The sequence below is a fragment of the Aythya fuligula genome, chromosome 5, assembly GCF_009819795.1.
Source record: "Aythya fuligula isolate bAytFul2 chromosome 5, bAytFul2.pri, whole genome shotgun sequence".
NCBI lineage: Eukaryota > Metazoa > Chordata > Aves > Anseriformes > Anatidae > Aythya > Aythya fuligula.
The window spans coordinates 39,263,840-39,283,152 of NC_045563.1; the positions used below are offsets into that span (position 1 = coordinate 39,263,840).

Below are 19,313 nucleotides of genomic sequence, written 5' to 3' on the forward strand. Positions count from 1 at the left end.
GCACTGGAACAGGCTGCCCAGGGAAGTGGTGGAGTCACCATCCCTGGAGGTCTTTAAAAGATGTTTAGATGTAGAGCTTAGGGAAATGGTTTAGTGGGGACTGTTAGCGTTAGGTCAGAGGTTGGACTCGATGACCTTGAGGTCTCTTCCAACCTAGAAAATTCTGTGATTCTGTGAATCTGTGAAGTTTTATCTACTGTAGAATACTTACTAATAGAATTATACTGTGATCATTTGGTATCTTTTCTTCCAACTAGATTCTGGTCCAGTTTCAATCTGGCATGAAGGTATTGGATTTCATCTAATAAGTCTTGACAAAGCTGAGTTTTATCTATTTAATGGCAGTACTCATCAAAATGACAAATCAGTAAAAATAAATTTCTAAATACAAATATTTGAAAACAGGAAGTAAGGATTTTGTTTGAGAAATTTTTCTCATTTCAGAATATTTAAAAACAACAAAAAATATTTATATGAGATAACAACTACCTTATAAACTGGCTGAATAAGCTTGTAGTATTGCGAATGATTCGAGCAGCCTGGGATTCTTCATGCTGACATCTTTGTAAGGTTAGACCATCATCCATATGGCCTTCTTGGTGCAATATAACCTATTGAAAGTCAGTAATTATCAAAACCATGATTTTTAAAACCTTTAATACTTTTAAATTCTTGCAACATTTATGTTAATATTGTACTGAAAAGGGTAATTGCATATATACTGAGCTACTATGTTGTGCTACTCCAAATACCTATTTATTAATTAATTACAAATTTGTTAGTTTCACATAAAAGTTATTTGGAGATGACATGACAAGAACTTTCATTATTTCTATATTCTGTCTGTCAGGGAAAGATCGTCACTACCTTAAAGCATCATTCACTAAAGGATTCATACACAAGAAGACTACTGACAAGAAAATCAAGCTGGAGTGACAAACATCATGAAAATTACAATGCAGCTAATGGAGCAACAACATTTACTAGTAATTTCTGATTCATATAACTGTTCTCTATACATTATGTTGGATTCTTAAAAGAACCAGATGTAAATATCATAGGAACATCAAGCAATAGCAGAGATCTTCCATTGGGTTGTCAACTTTCCCTTTAACTAAATACCTAATTCCACAAAAAGCTGGCATAATTTTAGATACTGCATAATGATACCTTGATCATTGAGTCATTAAAATTCTGTACCACTTTTTAAATAATAAAATGTGAGTTATCCTACTACTTTTACAAAAAGGTAAGCTACTGAACTCTCACTGAAAAATATATTTTTTTTAAGCTTCGAGGTAGTAAAAAATTGCTGGCCAACATCCTAGTGAGCTGAGTAATTCTGTAGGCGCTGAAGAGGTATGAAAAGAACATAATCAATGTTATACTAATGGTTACTGACACAAAAGGAAAGCTTATTTACCAATAGCGTTCTTTCATACTGGCATGTAGGTATACCAAAGCACTGTAAGTGATGCTTTTTTGGATACCCCAGAATCCATGGAAACATGATGGAGAAGACTAGGAAGACACTTCTGAATGAGTATACTGTTAATTTTACCTTAAAGGCCAATAATTTATGTATCAGTCATATTTAGTTTTGTTCAAGCACTTCTTTATATATGTCTATGCTGTGTGTGACTTTGTTACCTGGAATACCACTGTTCAGATAACAAAGGGTCTTGAGGTCTCTTAACTGAACAATCACTAAAGAAATCTGGTTCACACACAATTAATAAGAAAACACACATCAATCTGGTAATGCTTTCTCAGGCTGTTGTATGTAGCTCCAGATTCTAGAAAGGACGTTACAGGAATGGAAACATTTGAGATAGGATACTAACAGTATCACAACTTGCAAATAACTTTACCTTCAACACCACATAGCTGACAAAAGACTTAGTCTTCTTAACTAAGAAGTACATCAGGGGAGAGATGAGTCTGTTAAGGGCCTAATCTCCTCTATTTCTTTGACCAAGAAAAATATAACTACCAGGGATGACTTTGCTCACTGGAAAATGGAAAAAAGGAAAGAGTACCCTTTAGTTCAGGACAGCATCTGATGTCCCATAGAAGATACAAGCTGGTTTTGCTTCTTGAAAAAATCAGGTATTTCTTGATTCTCCTTGGGTACACAGGCACATTAAAAAAAATGTGCAGACCAGCTTGAGAAGTATTATAATGATTGAAAGCAACAATCACCTCACAGAATGATGGTGGAAGGTGAATATCAAGTTATGACTACACTTTTACTGTAGAAAAATTAATTTGACATGAAATTTAAAGGAGAACATATATCCAAACTTGCTTAGTCTATTACCTTATTTTGCAGAGGACCAAAAAAAAAAAAAAAAAAAAAAGTTCCTTGCCTCCACAGGCATATCAATTACAGGAAGCAAGAAGGTTTGAGTTTTCTTCTGTTGGAAGGCACTTAGCATGAGAGAATTTTCCAGGTGATGGGGTAACAAAAGATTTAGAGCCTTCGAATGTGAATGAAACACTTTGAAAGGAGAATAAAAATGACAGGCAATTACAGAGGTTCTTTGGAGGTGGTGAGCAGAAAGCTGGAAAAAAACAAACACAACTAAACTTCAAAGGTAACTACTGCAAAATTCTTCCCTGAAAAAAGAGGAAGAATCTACATACTGCCTTCACAAGAAGCAAATGGGACTGTGGCTTTACAGAATCCCATAACCAATGCTGGCATGGCAAAGGAAGAGAGTGTCACTGTGTGTGTAAGTCTCTTAATAAGAAAATTCTGAATGACTCTGGCATACAAAGAATTTCCACGATCAGCCACGCTGCTGAGAAGAACTGAAGGAAATGGGCACCCACTGCCCTTTTGTGACTATGCATGCTGTAAATAAGATTACACCTTTTACAAGGCATCCAAAGTAGTTTATTCTACAAGAATATGGTTACCTTAAAGAAAAACACTCTGTCAGTCATGCATACTTTCTAGGACTGCTCTATTAAATAATGCAAAATGCTCACAGAATCACTGACAACATACTGAAAAAAGATCGTATTTGCTTAAATAAAATTTTAAATGTTGAAAAAGTTGAATAAAATAACAGGGAAGCATCTTTGGGATGTCACTGCATTTTTTACAGCTGCAAGGATTATAATTACTTCATAACTTATGATTTTTGTTGTTGTTGTTATTATGGACTTCCTACACAAATCTCTTTAATCATTCATGAGTAACACCATCACTTGAAAACACAAATTAAAACCAAGATCCTGCTTACTACAACCACAGAGTGGGCATGTATAGAAATCTGCTTCCTTTGTAGACTGACTATTTTTTCTCAGAAAAGCAAGTATTGTCATAAAAGAAAGTAGTTATAACTACCACATTGACAGGAAGGTTAAAAAACAAAAACCAAAACAACAACAAACAAACAAAAACAACAAACACCACCACCACCAACAACAAAAAAAGGAAAAAAAAAAATCAACAGGATAGACTAAAACTGTTATGCAACTAATATTCATTAACTAATAACTAATAATTGAAACAAGCAAACAAAAAACATTACCTTTCTTTTCAAGGGACCTAAACGTGCTGATTTAGCATCCTGTGCTTTATAAGTCAACCATAAAGCACTGGCCACATGTTGAACAAAACAGACTGAATCACCATACTTTATTTCTGGGACTCCCATTCCATCAATATCACGTTTAAGAGTGGAATCCTGTTTTTCTTTTAGCTCCTAGGAACATAAAATGAAAGTTCATGAAACAAGATAAACCATTGAATTCTATACTGAACAACATTCCAACGTTATCAACTCTATCAAATTAGTCAGAATACGATTAAATACCATTTCAAGTTTGAAGTAAGAGCATTTTCACTGAAATATCTAGTAAAAATCATTACTGTGTAAATATTTATTAAAAAAATAAATGCTTAAACTGAAGTAAATACTTAACCTAACCTAATCAGTCACTAATCATTGATTTAATTAAGGTCTCAGTTTGGTAGAGTCTGAAGAACTTTATTTTATTAAGTTTTTCAAATTTGAGCTTAAAAATGAAAAAGAAAAATGTGCAGAAACATATTTTGAAATGCAATTAAAATGTTTTTATGCTAGATAATTTTTTGCTTATAACTATTGTATGTAGATAAAAACTTCACTTGGAATGATGCTTCTATATTTCAACAATCAGCAAAGAAAAAATATTACCTTTGCAAATCTGTAACATGTAGTTTTACATTTATTTTATTTATTAATTTATTCATTATTTTTTAAATTTATTTTATTTTTCTACGTTTATTGTCTTTTTAAGAGGAATTGGATTCTTTCAAATCTCCATTAAAGCCACTTCAGTGCTTGGCTAGAACACCCAGTACAATTTGTAAGCCCAAGTTTATAAAGCAAGTACAGTTTTTTTACAACTAAAAAGTTTTCCTTTCAAAACTGAACTCAGCACAAAATTCTATAATAGCAAATTAGGGATGCGCATGAGTGTTTGTAGTTAAACAAAAAACCAAGTAATTAGATTATTTTTTTTCCAATGATTCCAAGTCCTCTGATGGACAGAAGTGTAAATTGTTGCTAATTTGTTCCAAAGTAAACAAAACATGTTAGACATTGATATATAGTTTACATTATTTTATGTGTAACAGGTTTTCTTATTTCTTTATAGTTCAGTGAATGTGTAACATCTGTGGAGTAAAAAGAAGTTCTATCATAAGCATGTTAATCCGCTTCCATTTAAATGCAATCTTGCTGGCATATTTCAACAATATTTCAGTGGAAACAGGCAGTATTATAATGCCAAGATGAAGTAGAATGAAATTACAATACATTCCTTGGGGATACCATTACAATATCAAGACAATGTGGAAATTATGTCACATCACATTTATATGGACTATACTACCACATACACATAAAGATGAACCCTTTCAATACATATGTACAGTGAGGCCATTAAGTAATGAACAAAACAAGAAAACAGCACAAATTCATTAACTGTCAACAACTAATTACATAGCTTTACATAGCACCTTGAACACTAAAACATTTTTCTCTGTATCAAGAATCAAGCAATATCAATTAAGCTACTGTTTTTTTTAAAGAAAAAGTGAAAAGGGAAAGGAGGGGATGGGAGGGCTTTTTCAAATATCAGAATGTTTTTAGGGGTACAAAGGCACTTTAAGCAATAGAGTATAAATTTATCTTCCTGATGTTTTGCTCCAGTTTCTCTAGGATTTTAGCCAAGTCATTTGATAGCAGTGTGCAAAGAGAAGGAATGTTTTCTAACAGCCAAAAAGTATAGTCATAAAAAGATTAAGGGGAGTGGAGAGGAATAAAAAAGAAAAAAAGTAAGAATTCTTAACTTGATATTTGTACCTATCTTAGCAGCAAAACTTCCAACCTTTTTCTCCTTCAAAAACCCTTTCTTCACAGCCTATTCTCTGTCTAACTCCCTGAAGCCATGAATGAAATCAAGGTGAAGAAAAAACAAACAAACAAAAAAAAAAACTGAGGGTTTTGAAGATGTCAAAAGAAAAATAGCAACAGTAACAGAAGAAAAAAAAAAAGAACTTGGGGGCAAAGCTGACAAAAATATGCAATACTCACAAATAACTTGATATACTAGAAGAAAGGCATGATTCAGAAAATGGGAGAATTCCTACTGATGGCAAGTAAGGAATGGCAGTGTGAATGGGACAAAGAAATAAAACTCAGCTTTACAATGATTTTTGAAGACTGTTCTTGAAAAAGCATAGTAAGGAAAGCATCCTTGATACTTCAAGGGCTTCTTTACCTACTCCTAAAAATGATTAGACAACCTGACAGCTGAACTCTTACTAAGACCGACCTATGCTTTCAAGTTCAAATCATATCAAACTATTGCACACTGTTATTGTGTTAAAAGTACTGCCATAGGCAGAACCTATTTAACAAAAGTAAAAGACACAAAGTCAACAAATATCAGAGGACTGAATAATTGACCTTAAAGTGAACCTGTCTTGCTGGTATGTTTACTATAATTTGTATACCCTACTGTATATGTTTCTGCACACCAGTAGCCAAGAAAAGAAAAAGAGTAAGTTTAGTTTTACCTTCTCCTTTCTTCTCCCCTATCAAATAAGCAGAAAATGTAGCTTAGTACAGTATTTGAAAGATTGCAACTTTTTAGTGTACTCAGATGAATACCTGAATGCTGTAAAATTTATCTGGAATGCATAATATTTTAAGATGACTTAAAGATATTATACCTTTAACATTGAGAAATATAGGTAACTATATGTAACAAAGATAACTGAGACATAAAGCCAAATTTGTATGGTAACTACATCCATGTGGAGGACCAAACAAACTCATTTCTTGAGTGATGTGTCTTGACAGAGTATTACAAAATCCTAGCAGTTTTTAACTACTCACTTCAGAAAAGAAAACTGAGGACCCTCTTTTTTATTTCTGGGAAGCAATGTTTTTTGTGACTGGCAGACTTAACAGGCTTATCAATTCCAAGAAGTTTGTGATTTAAAATGATACAACTTTACTATCATTTTAACACAAATTATGTAAAAACATTTGTAACTTATGTGCTTACTTGGAAATGATAACTGTAAAATATGAACTTACAAATAAATAATTGAACATTTAGCAACTACGGTATGTGAAGGACTCTATAATACTTATCATCTTGTTTCAAAAACTAACTAAACTTTATGATAACTACTAAACTATTACGACATCCTAATGCCATCTTGAGCCCCTAAGATAGCTACATGTTGGCAGTAATATTAAAATGATATCAAATCCTTCTGCATGAGTCATCTGTGACTTTTGAATGTGTTAGAATGTTACTTACTCAGACTACACAAATAATTTCTTCATTGTCAGTTGTATATATAATCACGGAAATAAAATACGAAATGTCAAATATTAATTCTGGGCTATGACAGCTTTCAAAGAAACAAACATTTTAAAATATGCTCTTGTTCTTCACTTTGTTTATTCTCAAAGAAATTTAAAGCAGAATCAAGGTTCTGCTCAACAGAGTATACTGAGCCAAGTACTGTGCTGGAATGAGGACATCCCATTTCAAAACAGAATTCCATCTGGTGTATGGAAACTGCTGTCTCTGTGGTCACAAAGCATTACACAGTTAACTGTTGCCCTAAAATATAAAGGTTGACATTTCAAAACTTTGTCAAAAACAAAGTTCACATTAAAGCCAACAACAGGCCTAATTTTGTTGTGTGTGTGTGTGTTTTTTAAACTTAGTTTGCAGTAATTTGCCGTAAACAGACACATATTTCATATGCTATTTTCATTCAAATTGGCACCATAAAACAGCATGTTCTCTCAATGTGTCTTTACTGTATTCTTTCACTTTTTTAAAAAAGCTCAATTTTATTCTTATTTATGTAAGGATGGAAAACTCTAATTTAAATTTATAATTTAAAATATCTATTCTGATTTCCAGTGCTGTCTGACAAAAGGAAACAAAATAGTGAAAGTAGGTATTTTATGAATGCTATCATCAAAGATTTTGAAAAGCAAGGAAAACAAGACTGCTGAAGTAGTATAGAAAAATACTGAATATAATGGTACACTGTTTCAGCAAGAGAGTCTCTATAGCAACTGTTGAAAAAAAAGACTTTAAGGTATGCGTTAAAAACTCCTGGGAAGCCTTGGGTATTTGGTATACTCCACATACCTCTGCCTACAGGCAAGGAGAATCTCTCCTTTTCTATAAAATCTATTTTGCTGGCTTCCAAAAACAAAGAATGGGGAAATAAAATATTTTCTTTTGGATACTGCAAAACAATGTATATTCTGAGTGATCTGGTCTGAATTCAATGTTAAAACCCACTTGGAGCAGAATAACAGAATGGCTGGGGTTGAAAGGAATCTGAAGATCATGTAGTCCAACCCCCAAGGCTGGACTGGATGACTTCCAAGGTCCCTTCCAACCTGAGTTATTCTATAACTCTAAAGGGCAAACAGCCAGGTATTCCAGCACATTTAAGGATCTGTACACAGCTGGCTAGGAAGTTATTATACAGTTATCTTGAAATGTCCTTTAATTCATGTCATATTTGCTCTAAAATGACCTTACAAGAGGCTATAGCAAGGTGGGAATCTGTCTCTTCTCCCAACCACTACATGATAAGAGGAAATGGCCTTAAGTTGCGCCAGGGGAGGTTTAGGACAAATATTAGGAAAAAAATATTCACTGAAAGGGTTGTGAAGTATTGGAACAAGCTGCCCAAGGAAGTAGTTGAGTCACCGTCCCTGAAGGTATTCAAAAAAGGTGTAGATAGGGTGCTTAGTGGTATGGTGGACCTGACAGTGTTAGGTTAAAGGTTGTACCAGATGATCTGAGAAGTTTTTCCAATCTGATTTTATGATTCTATTATATTAAGGTACAGCCGAATGAAAATACTTCTTGATTGAGGTAATGAATAAGAGAAAACTGCGACAAATGTTTACAAAGTACAGAATGTACTTTGTAATTTATTTGTAATTTATAATGTACAGAAATTAAAAGATAATCACACTTGCATGTATCTAATATAACCATTAGTTCTAAGTTTTTTCTCCCTCTATCTATATGGAATCAGCACTAATTTCTTTAGGTTGGCTCTAAAAGACAATTCCTTCTTACAGCCCTTACGTCCTTGGGGCCTAGTCACATCCAAAACTTCACCCTTCTCTCTTCAGGAAGTTTTAACCATCCTGTTATCACTGTTTGTTTCTCCCATCTTTGGGAACACTAATGTCTCTAGTCTCTATCAACTGGCCAGTGAAATTCTCATCTGCCTGAGAGTAAAAAATTACTCATATTCTTGCCTCAGGCAAAAGCAGATTACCACCTATTGTGAGGTAATCTTTTCTATATAGGACAGCAAAAATCTTAGGATGACAAGACATTGAAGATGTATTTCACATAAAAATGTAAATTAGCAACCATATTATGTACAAATACAATAGAAGGGATGAATGCATTACACAGTCATTACTGAATTCTGCGTAATTAATTACTACTGTGCATCACATCAGTCATTTTGGGGATTGTAACAAATTTCACAAATAGGCACAAGAGTAAGAAAATATGTTATTTTTTAGTCAGTATAAGATAAATGATTTATTATATGTTTAAGTATGTATGTGGATGCATAAAATATATATACTTAAAATTTATACATTTATAACATATAGTTTAAAATATTAAGCCAGTGTCCAATTAGGCAGTGAGTACATTAAAACAATTTGAACACAATGTTAAACTAGTAGCTGTGATATTCCTGGCACACACACCTTTATTAACAGGGTGTCCTGATTTGACAAAAATTGGAAAAAATTACAGCTGTAATAAATGTCCCTGCACAACATGTTACAATCTACACTAAATAGCCTTTACACTGCAGGAAGAATCCAACATTTATCTGGTGAGTTTCTAGCTATCTAAGACACATTTCCTGATAATTTTTCAATTATTTTGACTGCTTAAAATAAGACTTTTTGGCATACTGTATGCAGTCACGCTAATGAAATAAACATGATTATTTTAAAATGTTAAAATGGAGTATTTGCTTTGTTATACTAACAGAAGTCTAGTATCTGTCAAGACCCTTAATGATAGATTTTATGTTACACACATCTAACTTCAGAGATTCTCTTTCACCACCTCTCACGGACCATACAGTATTCAAAATCACACAGAACATTTTTCTTCTCACATGCAATCAAAGCCATCTATTGTAGCAGCTACAACTATTTGTAGGTAATATGAAAAAATGAAAGCATGTAAAAATTTTTTATCATCTTTGTTATAAAAACCTTTCACTTTCTGGAAAAAAAAAAAAAGTTTTTAACTTTACCAACTTACATATTCATTCTTCATCCTCTGTCTCTTGTACTTTTTTTTTTTTTTTTCCAGCTTGAAATGATGAAAAAGCTATTTAAATACAATTAGCAGCTCACTAAGTTGCACGGTTTGAAAACATAACCTTTAGAAATCCCTGACTACTTTTTGCTTGCAATTTAGCTATTGGCACACTGCAAAAAGAATAAAAAAGGCAGAATTTTGCCCAACTGAAGTGAACTGAAATCATTTCAGCTGTGCCGGAACTGAAATGAATGACATTCTAATGAGAATCTGTCCAACTAAAATGATTCTGACTACAGATCCTATGAATTCCATTCTGTGAATTCTATGAGTTTCATTTATATTAAATTCACTATATCTTGTACTGTATTAGCTTTTTTATTATTATTATTATTATTATTATTACTTTTTTTTTTTTACCTGTCAATAATTTGGTTTACTCTAGAATTTATCTATCAGTCTTACTACTCTTAATTCAGGGTGTTTGCCTTTCCATAATCCCTATCAATTGCTTCAATTTAAAAATTACAAATTTATAAAATCACTGAACCAACTCACAGTATTTGGGTACTCCATATTTATGACAAATTTGCATTAACGTCATTTACCTTTGATGCTCTAAAACAGAAAGCAGTAGATGTTGTGTCTGACTTTTCTCTGTCTAACATTACAAGTCCTTCATCATCATTCAGAGCCAAGTACATTCCTGTTGTAATATGTCGAAGACGGAAAGGTTGTCCCCATTTGATGTTACTTCCACTCCAACTAAACATATGAGACATCAAGGAAAAATTTTAATAAAATAAAATAAACAAAACTAACACTTGCATTCTAGGCTCTAAAGGACTTTCAGAAAATAGAATACTATATAGAAAATCTTTTCTGCTTTTGATTTCAATACTTGCAACGCAACAGATGCAAAACTGGTAATATGTTTGCAAATGGAACCTTGGAGAAGAGCAATCACTGTAATTTTCTTGTTTCTCTACCCTCTCCGTGTTTTATTAGGATATTACATACAGTGTCTATATAAAACAAACAAACAAACAAAAAAAAACCAACTACATGCTTTCTGAAAAATAATAAAGTGTCTATAAAAAAAAAAAAAGATATTGTTTTGATTTCCACACATGCTTCTAAAATTCCAGGTAAAAAGATAAGGTTTTACTTTTGGCCTTGAGCAATGTCTCAAGCAGAAGTACCTCATAGGCAACACTATTTTTGACATGGGAAACAGACAAGAGAAAGCCTTAAAATATTGATATTGCCTGTATAATTGTATCATGGTAGATTGCTTTTTATTACTGATAATGAGCAGGCTAACAGTTACTATATAGAAGGACAAATATAGAGAATTATAAATATAAATAATATAAATAAATTATAAAATTAATTATAAATATAAATAACATAAATTATCTATATAAATAAAGAGAAATATAAAAAAAATCTATCAGTCCCATTTTTGGGACTGTTTAGCCTGGAGAAGAAGCTCACAGTGGGGGGATCTTAACATGTATAAGATGTTAAGGGAGGGTGCAATGAAGAACAAGTCAGGCTCTTTTCAGTGTTGACCACAAGTGTTCAGTGTTGGCACAAACTGAAACACAGGAGGTTCCGTCTAAACATCAGGAAGAACTTTACTGTGTGGGTGATCGAGCACTGGAACAGGTTGTCCAGAGGGGTTATGGAGTCTTCCTCAATGGGGATATTCAAAAGCCACGTGGATGTTTCCTGGGAAACCTGCTCTAAGTGCTTTAAGTAGGGTTGGACCAAATGACCAGAGGTTCTTTCCAACCTTAATGACTTCACAATTCTGTGAAATTGCTGTTAATGTAGCAAGGGTTACTGACAAATTCAAAAAATGTCTGTACCTTATTCGAAGTGGTTCTACTCTCCACAAAGACCTTGCTCGAACTCCAGCTCCTCCAGTTTCATAAAGTACTTTCCTGCGGGCAAATTCAGAAGATCATCCTCTTGTCTTTGTTTGTAATACTTGGTTTATATAACTTACTCCTATGTAAGCTGTCTAGGACTCACTTTTCCCTAGCTAAAGATGGAGATGAATGGAGAGAAGATTCCTACTCATAAGTGAGAGCACTATAGACAGTCCAAATGTCCAAGGTAAATTAGGAATTAAGGATATTTACATTAATTTACTCTCTCTGAAGTTGAAAAAATACTTTGCCTTCAAAATGGAGTTGATAAAACACTGCCTTCAAAGTGGTTGAGAATCTTCTTTTCTTCCTTAGTCATAAAAATGCGTAATTTCTTATAGTTCCCAAGAGATTAATCTAAATTTCTAATGCTCCTATATACAAACATAATGTTAAAACTAATCATTTATGTTTCCATACATTAATAATAATCTGCATGAATACTATATCGGCAATGTCATTGCTAGTATTACTTCTAACATTCTAACTAAGAGACAAAAACGGTGATAAGAATACAAAAACACTGAATTACAATCCTTACAAAATAAATACTACATATTAAATTCTATACTAGGTTTTAGGGAATCTGGAGAAATAGAAAACATGAAATAAACAGATTCAGCCTTTAACATAATCTCATTTACTTGAACTTTTGGCAGTGGGTCAGTGTCATGTTTTAGTGTTGAAACTTAACATTCTACTTAATCATCAAATACAATCTATGGCAAATATATTCTGCAACAATAAAAAATAGGAAATAAACTTTTAATTAAATACTTTAGTTATAACAATAGATTTGAAAGTTTGATGTGTTTTACGTATCTTAGTATATTTTAAGATTTCCTTAACTAAGCAAGTTTAATTTCTTTAGCACTTAACTTAGTGGAATTCATTCTATGCACCATGATCAATAGATTGAATAAAAATAACTTGGAAATAATAATAATTCCTGAGAGTTTAGTTGTAATATTTAAAATATATATTCAAACAATTTTCTACCATGTTGTTTTTCTAATCAGTTCATGTAACTAAATTCTTTAGACTGAGATGTCTTATAGACATGTAAATCAAACGAAGTATTCTTTTGAAAATTAAAAGATAAGAAAATTAAAATCTTAGAAAAGACTGACGTATATATAACTTAGGAGTGAAGTTTCAGCAGAAGACGCATCTGCTGAACCTTTCCTTATTATGATTTCTGGCATTTCAAAAAAAGAATTCACAAAATACAGTGAGCAACTGATATAACATGATTGCCAGTCTAGTAAAGGGCAACTCAACCACAACAAATTCTGGAAAGGAACTAAAGCAATAAATTTATATTTTTAGGCTACTATCAGCAACATTACTGCTTTTAGAAAACTATGTTAGAGTGGAGTGCTTTCACAATATGATTGCCAAGCTGTCCTCCATATTTTACTAAATAATGGTTTATTGCACTGTTATTCTACAATAAACTGAAACATTCTGTTACTGGTAACAAATGCTCAGCAGAAGCTCTAACTGAATAGAAAATCTGTTCATTATTCTATTAGGGGATTACACTATCCCTTTTTTGCTACGCCTGTTTCTGCATTTCAAAGAATATGTGACAGTGTCTATGTGTAAACCATGAGTGTGGAAACAGCTCTCCAGGCAAACAACAATAAGAAAATAATTTTCTTAATAACTGTAATATACTGCAGTACATTGTTTCATAATTCAAGCAAGACAGAAGGGTTCATACATTAGAGCAGAATTATTCTAGGTGCAGAAAAAATTGATTCACTAGCTTCTTTCTGGAACTGCAATAAACTTTCAAAAGGGTTCTTTAATTTTTCTTAGGCAGCCTTTTTTCTATTTGTAAATGTTTCTGTTCATATATTTATGATACCTAATACCCTGATACCTAAGGGTGAACCTTTCAGCAATCAGATTACTTGATTCATGCTTATTCCTAAATGTTTTCATCTATTTCTGACAATAAATTTTGTTGTAGATTTGTCAGAGGTAATAATGGCAATTCATAAAACCTGTTCTGCCCTTTCTCAAATGAGAGAAAGGGTGTGGAAAGATGAAAAAGACAGTTCTAATGTTCCTTGCTTTATTAAAACAATTGTAATAGACCACAAACCATAAAGGTGGTTAAACCGGAAAAAAAAAAAAAAAAAAAAAAAAAAGGGATAATGTAGAATTAAAAATTACCATTATCATAACTTGGTTAAGGTTAAAAATGTTCAAACTCTAATTTGGTGATTCAGAAAGTATTTTGTTTACACTTCAGAGAGTTAAAAATAAACAACTATCTGTTTCTAATAGTACAGTAGTGAAAGATTTTCAATATTAAGTAAAAGTTCTTACTGCCCTTAGTTTCAGGACAAAACCTATAGTATTAACCATTTTATTATCCATTAAGAAGGTTACACAAATTCCGGTGCCTAGTTTACTATTATTATTGAAATAATATGAAATAATATGAAAATCTCTCTTACATATATTGCTGGGACTAATCCACTTTAGCATATAGGGACCTTCAATTGTGATTATTTATCTAAAAAAATGCAAAGCAAGGGAATTTAAAATCTGCTTTCCTGCTATGGCAAACTTCTCTGAATGCTGTAAGTGCATACATAAGAATATCACAGCAGTACTGTGATAGCAGTACTATTATGAAATGCAGAATTTTAGCTGGGTTTTCAGATTGACATTTTTTTTCTCCTTTTTCAATAGTTACCAAGAAAAAAAAATCTGCCTAGCATTATTCTCATGCAACTATTGGGCATGGAACTCAATTTGTGAAATGAAAGCTGTGTTTTTTTCTTATCTGAGCAACTTTTTCTACAACCTTTTATCTAGTGAGAACACTGGTTTATCTGATACTCTGCTTCTTGATTAACACAAATACATTGGAAGAATCTAAATATTAAAACAAAGTATTAATCAAATGTGATAAATAAGAGCAGTACCTTGCAAAAATGTGCAATATATAAAATAAAAAAATATATTCGAGAGTCTGAGCCTTCAGAGGTTTTCCTAGAGTGTTTTTTTTGTTTTGTTTTGTTTTGCATTACCAGTTTCCCCACTAATGTTTGTTTACCTCAGCTTATAGTAGTACATATTAAAGATAAATAACATAAAAAGCTGCAATCTTGGTGGAATTCAACTACTTCAATTTCAGCAATACAGGAACTTATGACTGATTTTCTACCTAGTAGGTCTCTCAACATCTTGTAACTATGTCACTGCCTAATTGAAGATAACTATCAAGAGAGTTTAACCTATTTAACTCATCTAATCTCAAATTCAACTGCCAATCAACAATCTACACTTTTTTTTTTTTTTTGAGAGAAGAAAGTGTATAAAAATGCATCACTACTCACTTCTGCTGTGAGTCATTCTGATCTGTAGATGGAATTGTCAAACACTCATCATGGCCATGGAAAAAACGTACTACATGCCCACCAAGAAGATACCCTGCAGAAGAATCACATTCACTCATTAGTTTAAATATTGCCTATGTAAAAATATCACCATCAAAAAAACAATAATAAAAAAAGGACCTGATTCCTAGGTGAAACCTGTCTTTAAAATTTTCATTTTTTAGTGAAATACAACAAATAGAATGAACTTGTATAGCAAAAGAATATTATTTTTAATATCTTTTTCAGTTAGAAATATTTCTTCTGTAAATGCAAATAACAAGAAAGCAATTTATTAACATTTAAAAATCAAATTAGAATTCTGAGACAGAAAAGGAAAATGAAAAAATCTGCAACAATTACTGTTTTGAAAATTGAATGGTTTAGGTAAAAGTCAAATCAAACATATAACACCACAGCTTCCTCCCTCTTAATAAAATTAAAATGTTCACAATAAAAAATAATTTGGTGAATTCGTGAGGTTTTTCTGACATTTATAACTTGTGTCAGAATCAAAACTGCACAGCAGTAGCTGGAGACAGAGGACAGAACAACACTTACCAGTTCTGAAAATCAAGCTTAATGGAAGCTAACTTTCCAAGCCATTTAACACAAAGACTATAGGTCAAAATGAGGCACTTTGCCTCAGAGAAAAAAAGAAAAATAATGGTGTAGGAGGAGAATGATTCATCAGACCCAAGTCCAAACTGTTCTGACCTTCTAAGTGAAATTAATGCCCTTTAAAAGAACAAATATTTAAAGGAGGAAGGGTATAATGAAACTTTTATATTGTGATGTCAATTCAACAGAAATTTGTAAATTAGAAAAATGGTAACTGGCAATTATTCTGTTGCCAATTAATACAAGGGTCAAAGTAAAGAAAGAACATGAAGAAACTATACTTCCCTGATATCTATGTTCCATCAAAAGTATTTCAAAAATCACAAGAAGTCTGTTATGTGACTTGCAGCTCAAGGAAAATTCCACTTTCTTAAAGTCTATCTATTCAAGCTGAGCTAGGCTGCTAAGTCTAAGATATGATCACCCTTCATTTAGGTCATTCTGAGAAGTATATATACAGCTAACATAAAAAGTTGGGAAGAAAATGACACAAAGAAAACCCACCTCACCCCACTCTATACCTTTTTTTTTTTTTTTTTTTTTTTTTTTTGAATTATGTGATTTTGGATTATATGACCAACAGCCACTGGGCTACACGGTACTAGGGTTCCAAGTCCAGCACAAAGGGCCATCAAGATGATTAAGAGACAGAAGCATCTCTCCTAAGAAGATAAGGCTGATATAGCTTGGCCTGCGTGACCTGGAGAAGAAAAGGCTCACGGGATCTCATCAATGTATATAAATACCTGAGCCAAGTGTAAAGATGACTGAGCCAGTGGTATAAAGGTGACAGAGCCAGTGTAAAGATGACAGTGTTGGGACAAGAGGCAATGGGCACAAACTGAAATACAGGAGAATCCATCAGGAAACATTTCGTCACTGTGTGGGTGACTGAGCACGCACACAGGTTGTCCAGAGAGGTTGTGGAGTCTCCATCTTTGGAGATACTCAAAGGATACCTGGACAAGGGCCTGAACAAGCTGCTTTAGGTGGCCCTGCTTGAGTATGGATTGGATTAGATGGTCTCCAGAGGTCCCCTCCAACCTCAACCATTCTGTGATTATGTACACAGTTACAAAGTTTCGCTGACAAATCCCTGCTATTACAAAGATTTGAAATATGCCACTGATCTTCCATGATCTCTCTGTGAAGCACATTATGTTTGTCTTCCATTACAAGTTTTTATTTTTATTTTTAGTTTTATTTTATTTTTTTGTTTTTGTTTTGCCTGGGAAACCTGAGAACACAGAGACACAGAGTACAGAGGGTTAACCTCTGTACTATTTATGATCCATGGTGGCAAGGGACCAGATGACCATTTATAAATATATGGATTCAGCATAATACACTTCTCACAGTGGAAAGCTAGGTATTACAAGCCAAATCCATGTCACATATGCTCTTAAAATGAAAACCTACAAACACTAAGACAAACTTCTTATAGGCTTATACACAGGTATACTGTGGCATTCTGTGCAATGCCTTACAACCTAAGGAAATAAAATCCAATGTCAAGTGATACAGAATGAACCTGACTTAGACATTTACCATTCATGAATGTGGAAAGCTGATAGTTTGAACAGAGAACAGCAGAGGTAAAATACACTGTTTGTTATCATCGTGTCACTAATATGATTTCTGCAATTTAAAGCTACACTGGCTCCTCTGCCCTTAGAGTATACGGCAAACAATTTTTCTGTGCTAGTCCTTAGACTATCTGGATGGAAAATGCCAATATTTCAAATTTACAGTGTGCATGCAAAAGTAAGAAGATAGTGTAGGAGTCATTTTGACTTTTTAAACCAGATTTGGTAGAAATGATGTTTGGGCCTTTCGTATCACTGTTAATGTTTTATTTCTCAAAAACTAGCTATTCATTTTTAACATTTCATTTTTTATTTTATTTACTTCCAAATTGTGCTTGGTTGAACTTATATATTGGTTTCTTTCAGAAACTGTTTCAACGACCTTCAGAATTGATTCTCTACTTTGTCCTGTTACTTCAGGAATCTCTTAGGAATGCTTCACATATTTTCTTATGGCTAAAAGTTAGAAATAATATTAAAAAAAAAAGTACTGTTTTTTTCTACGTTTTATGCTGTGCATATTATTTTGATCTAGTTTTGCTAAAAATCCATTATTCTCTATGTTACTTAGTATTATAAACTCCCTGAGAATATTCAGACTTGGATGACTTTTCTGCAAGTTTGCACCAGTCTGTCTTAGTGACAGAGCATGGCAATGAAATAAAGAGTAACACTGACTGAATGAGCTTTTCATTACAGAACAAGGTGTTTCTCAGACAGAATAAGGTGATGTTTTTCAAACATTATAGAGAAATGCAGTCAAGCACCTAGAGAATAATCTTACCCATGTGGTGTGGGATTTACAGCTGATTAAGGGGACATATTTAGAGAGCTCATTTTCAGTGACTATTAGAGAAAGATACAAGGAAGCATGGCTGTAAGATCCAGAAAGGATATTGAGGAGGTATCTTTAAAAAACACAATGAGAAGTTTGAAATAGGAACTATGGGAAACTTGTTTTCTATTTTGCATGTACCTTATCTTTCTTATATTTTCTCATGATACATGGTATTTGAAAATCATCTACAAAATCTTAGTTTACTGGCTTTAGTTATTCTGTAGACCCTACTCCCCGGTATTAAACTGAAGTCTATGAATTCATCAGTTGATCTCTTGGTCCTCATTTTTCATGTAGCTTTTTATGCTTTGTAAATGCAGAGTTACCTAATTTATTTAGCTTTTCTTCAGTTAATTCAGCTGAAGTATCTGTATTTCTCCATTCTCCTTTCCATTACTTTTCTCTCCTATGCTCATTTTCTGCACTTTAACAAGCTCTTCAGATTGATGTTCTAAGGTGCTTTTTTCATTTGGTCTTTATGAAAAATGTTACAAAGTCATCTAAACTACATAAACGTCTAAATAAATAAACCACCAAACCTTCTGTAATATTGCTTCCTGAGCATGTAGGATGTACATTCCAAAGCGTCTGCATAAAGGAGGCATCCACCTGAATACTTCCATTTGACATGGAAAGATGCTAAAACAAGAAGACAGTAACAGGAAACAGTGAAATCTGTGCTTAAAAAATATTGAATATATTCCTTTCCCAACCAAACAGAAATACATAATGAAGTAGAAATACATAATAAAGTAGAAATACATACATTCTTTAAAAATTACTAGCAACCGTTTTAAAATGATCTCTTTTCTAAAACCTTATCAGCACACTACAGCTGCAGCTTAGACATCTTCCACAGTTAACAGAAATACTTCCCAAGATGCAGACTACAGAAGGATAAAAGCATGCAAACAATCTTGCTCTATGGGAAAGCAAGCTGAGAAAAAAATAAATGCATTAAATCTAGGCATCATTTTTCTATATCAGAAAAAAATTCACTTGAAGAATCCCAACACCTTGCCCCAGCAGTTCGTATTTTCCCACCATGTGGTTCACTTGCTAAATAAACAAA

At 32.8% G+C, this 19,313-nt stretch overlaps 1 protein-coding gene across 8 annotated transcripts in view; it reads right to left on the bottom strand.

Moving 5' to 3' along the window:
- Positions 1-19,313, bottom strand: part of RYR3 (ryanodine receptor 3) — a 218,861-nt gene that overhangs the window by 142,230 nt on the left and 57,318 nt on the right. For all 8 annotated transcript variants that reach the window (XM_032189404.1, XM_032189403.1, XM_032189400.1 and 5 more), the window contains 6 exons: positions 18,781-18,880; positions 15,158-15,251; positions 11,736-11,810; positions 10,470-10,626; positions 3,543-3,716; positions 490-611 (listed from right to left, as the gene is read on the bottom strand). In XM_032189404.1, coding sequence (XP_032045295.1) covers positions 490-611; positions 3,543-3,716; positions 10,470-10,626; positions 11,736-11,810; positions 15,158-15,251; positions 18,781-18,880 — 722 coding nt within the window. The remainder of the gene's footprint in view (positions 1-489; positions 612-3,542; positions 3,717-10,469; positions 10,627-11,735; positions 11,811-15,157; positions 15,252-18,780; positions 18,881-19,313) is intronic.